Here is a 3,306-nt window from a genome sequence, read left to right as displayed (position 1 = left end):
TGATAATAAAAACAAATAATAAAATTATTAAAAATTTCAAGAATATAATAAACCTTACATTCACCTTTTCTATAATACATAACCTTTCTGTCTTGACTTCCCAAAATTGGTGACCTCTTCATGCATTTACTATTGCAAAAAATGAATCTCTTTGTGATGACGAAAAAAAAAGAAAAATAAATAAAATTAGTTGCTTATAACACCAAGACAAAACTATCAACATTATAAATAATATAGATGTTGTTAGGGCCAAAAAATGTCTTTTGCCCAAATAGGGGAACACTTCTGACAAAGAGGAAAGCTTAGGCCCAGTCCCGATGCGGCCCAAGCCAGAATTCCCCAGATGAGGCCCATTCGGTATGAAGTACAGTCGGTCCATACCATCTGGACCCGAGCCTCTTGATCCCAACACACCTTCTAGGCTTATGGTCAAATTTGGAGCCCACGGTCACCTACGGATCACTCTCCTACTTGGACTCTGATAAGGTAGTCCACTACTATCCCAACTCCTCCAAGGTCTATATCCGAGTCATGCTCTGACCCCCTTTCATGCCAGGATAAGGGGGCCAAAGGATACATCCCTGGGAGGAACGATTGCTATGAGGACTCCTAATCCCACCTGGATTGGGAAACCACATAGTCACTATTTAAACAGAGGCCAGCCCTCTCACAAGGCAGATTACATCACACCTTCAGACCCCAAAGTTCCCGCTTGGGAACTTCGTATTATAGCCGTAGTCACAGTCCCCGACTAGACTTCTGATAACCTCTCTTCTCTCTAGCCCTCACTAAATTAGCCTATTTCAACCTTGCTGACTTGAGCGTCAGAGTGCCTACGACAAACACCACCCGGGTGTTTTTCGTCGATTCATGTTTGTTTCTCTACGTGTGCAGGTGCAACAGATCACTAGTGGCCTCAACCTCAAGGGATCAGTCCCTCATTTCGTACAGGTAGATTTTTACGTCTACAGTTTGGCGCCCACCGTGGGGCCTCTAGCAATCATTTAGCTCAACGAACCCTGCTACGTATAGAAACTTTTTATGGCTGACAATTCTGGCAACGCTAACCCCGGCCTCGAGGCGAAACTGGAGGCTCTAATTACCCTCATGCAGCAGAACTCAAACAAGGTGGCAGCTTTGGAAGCTGAGAACACTGTCATCCGGATCGAAAACGCCTCCATCAAGGCCGAAAACCAGTCTCTAAAAGAGAAGGTATGCCAGTTTTATGATCTTGAGGTTTTGCCTTGTTAGGTACCACCCAATCGGTTCTGTGCCTTGGTTCCATCTATGCAATCTCTTCCAACTCTAGAGCACAGATCAGTGACTTCATATGAAAGGTCACATCAACTATGTTCGTCATTGGTCGACGATTTGGTCCTGATTCATGGAGAAAGGGATTTGCCAACGGAACCCCTCTCGGTCGATCCGCCTCAAGATCAAGATCAAGGCGTCCAAGTGACAGAAAGCCCGCTACAACAAGAACCGCCCATCCTTGCCATCCCACCTCACCTTCAGTCAACCATCCCTACACAAACTCCATTCGGCTCGGTTCGCCCTCGCGGGTCAAATGGTCACCCAAACCAAACCATCCCGCTCAAGTCCATCCATCCAAACAGACCGAGTGAGTACCAAACAACCCCCATAACCATTCATATAGGGCGAAACACCCGATTAGTTACAATGGGAGTCACCCAACCGGAGGGAATGAACGGGGATCCGAACTACCAAGCGATACACGAAGGAATGATCCACCAGGCTACACCACACGGATTGACCCAACAAAATACGCCGAGTGCGAACCCTATGGCCAACCAAGTCAAGCGGGATGACCTAGTGGTATCCCCCTCTCCCATGGAACAGATATTAGCCAAGAGACTGGCCGACGTAGAGGCAGTGATGAGGCACATACTAGGAATGCCGATCCCCACCAAAAAGAGCAAGCCTCACTGCTACGTTGATTCGCCCTTCGTGGATGTGATCGCACTAGCCGACATGCCCCACAAATTCACTATCCATAGCATGAAGCCTTATGACGACACAATCGACCCAGATGATCACATAGCATCGTACAAGCAGCGAATGTTCATTGTCTCGATATCTCAAACGTTAAGGGAAGCCTGCATGTGTAAGAGTTTTGGTTCAAGCTTATCTGGTCCAGCTCTTCAATGGTACACCAATCTCCTGAACAGCTCTATTGACTCATTCGCACAGCTCACCGACACCTTCGTGGAGCAATTCGCCAACAACAAAAAACTTGAGAAACTATCGGCCGACCTGTACAAAGTATACCAGAGAAGGGAGGAGCCGCTGAGAGAGTACGTCAGCAGATTCAACAAATAAAAAATTTCCATCCCTTCCTGTAACCCCGAGACAGCCGTAGACGCCTTCAGGAAGGGTCTCCTCTCGGATGGTGAATTATACAAAGAACTGACGAAGCTTGGTTGCACCATGATGGAGGACGCCTTGGCCAGAGCAGTGATTCAAATAAGGTGGGAAAAAGATGAGATGAATCGGGCAATACACCCCAGGTATGACCCAAGGCGGAATGATAGAAGGCCAAAGCTTAGATCGATTGAACCTCGTTACCAACCCCCTCCACGTAACCTGAACAAAGTCAGAAAATCATATGATCGTCGACCACTTAGAACCGACAACAAACCAACCGAACCAAGCCGATACAAAATCCTAGAGTACAACCTCAACGTCGAACCAACCCAAGTCGTGGCGATCATGAAAGAAATGGGATCTAGCGTTAAGTGGCCAAGCAAGCTCAATGCCGAAGCAAGGAGAGACACGACCAAGTGGTGCAAGTTCCATGACGACCGTGGACATAACACCGCAGACTACATTGCCCTGCAGTTGGAGGTCGCTGCACTATTGAAAATGGGACATCTCCGAGATCTGTTGACAGATAAAGGGAAAAACACCATCAGCCAGAAAAGCACGAAAGAAACATCTCCACCCCCATGGGAACCTACATCGAAAGGATTCTACTCAATCATCTCCGGAGGGTCAGAGATCAGTGGGGTCAGTTACTCCTCAGCCAAACGCTACGCCAGAGCCAACAACCATCATGAAATCCAATCCATCCATCTGTCTTCTCGGTTACATTCTCACCACGTAATTCAGTTCGAAGACGACGAGTTGGTCACCCTGGCTACCCCCCATCACGATGCTCTAGTCGTCTCCTTCCAGATCGTCATCATCCTGGTCAAGAGGGTATTCATAGACGGGGGACCCTCCGCAAACATTCATTTCCTTGAAGCAGTGAAGGCTATGGTTTTGGAAGAAACAAACATCAACTGA

At 47.4% G+C, this 3,306-nt stretch overlaps 1 protein-coding gene across 1 annotated transcript; it reads left to right on the top strand.

Moving 5' to 3' along the window:
* The first annotated feature begins 2,451 nt into the window (after nt 1-2,451).
* On the top strand, nt 2,452-3,306 carry LOC116145482. The gene has a single exon (XM_031430941.1). The coding sequence runs from the start codon at nt 2,452-2,454 to the stop codon at nt 3,304-3,306; it is 855 nt and encodes a 284-aa protein (XP_031286801.1).

Source organism: Pistacia vera, unplaced genomic scaffold (genome assembly GCF_008641045.1).
Source record: "Pistacia vera cultivar Batoury unplaced genomic scaffold, PisVer_v2 Contig1144, whole genome shotgun sequence".
NCBI lineage: Eukaryota > Viridiplantae > Streptophyta > Magnoliopsida > Sapindales > Anacardiaceae > Pistacia > Pistacia vera.
The sequence above is the reverse complement of the archived record's forward strand: the minus strand, read 5'-3'. Positions and strand labels throughout refer to the sequence as shown.

Excerpts from the sequence above, each read along its gene's own strand:
- LOC116145482 (XM_031430941.1), top strand. The coding sequence starts at position 2,452 with ATGGAGGACGCCTTGGCCAGAGCAGTGATTCAAATAAGGTGGGAAAAA.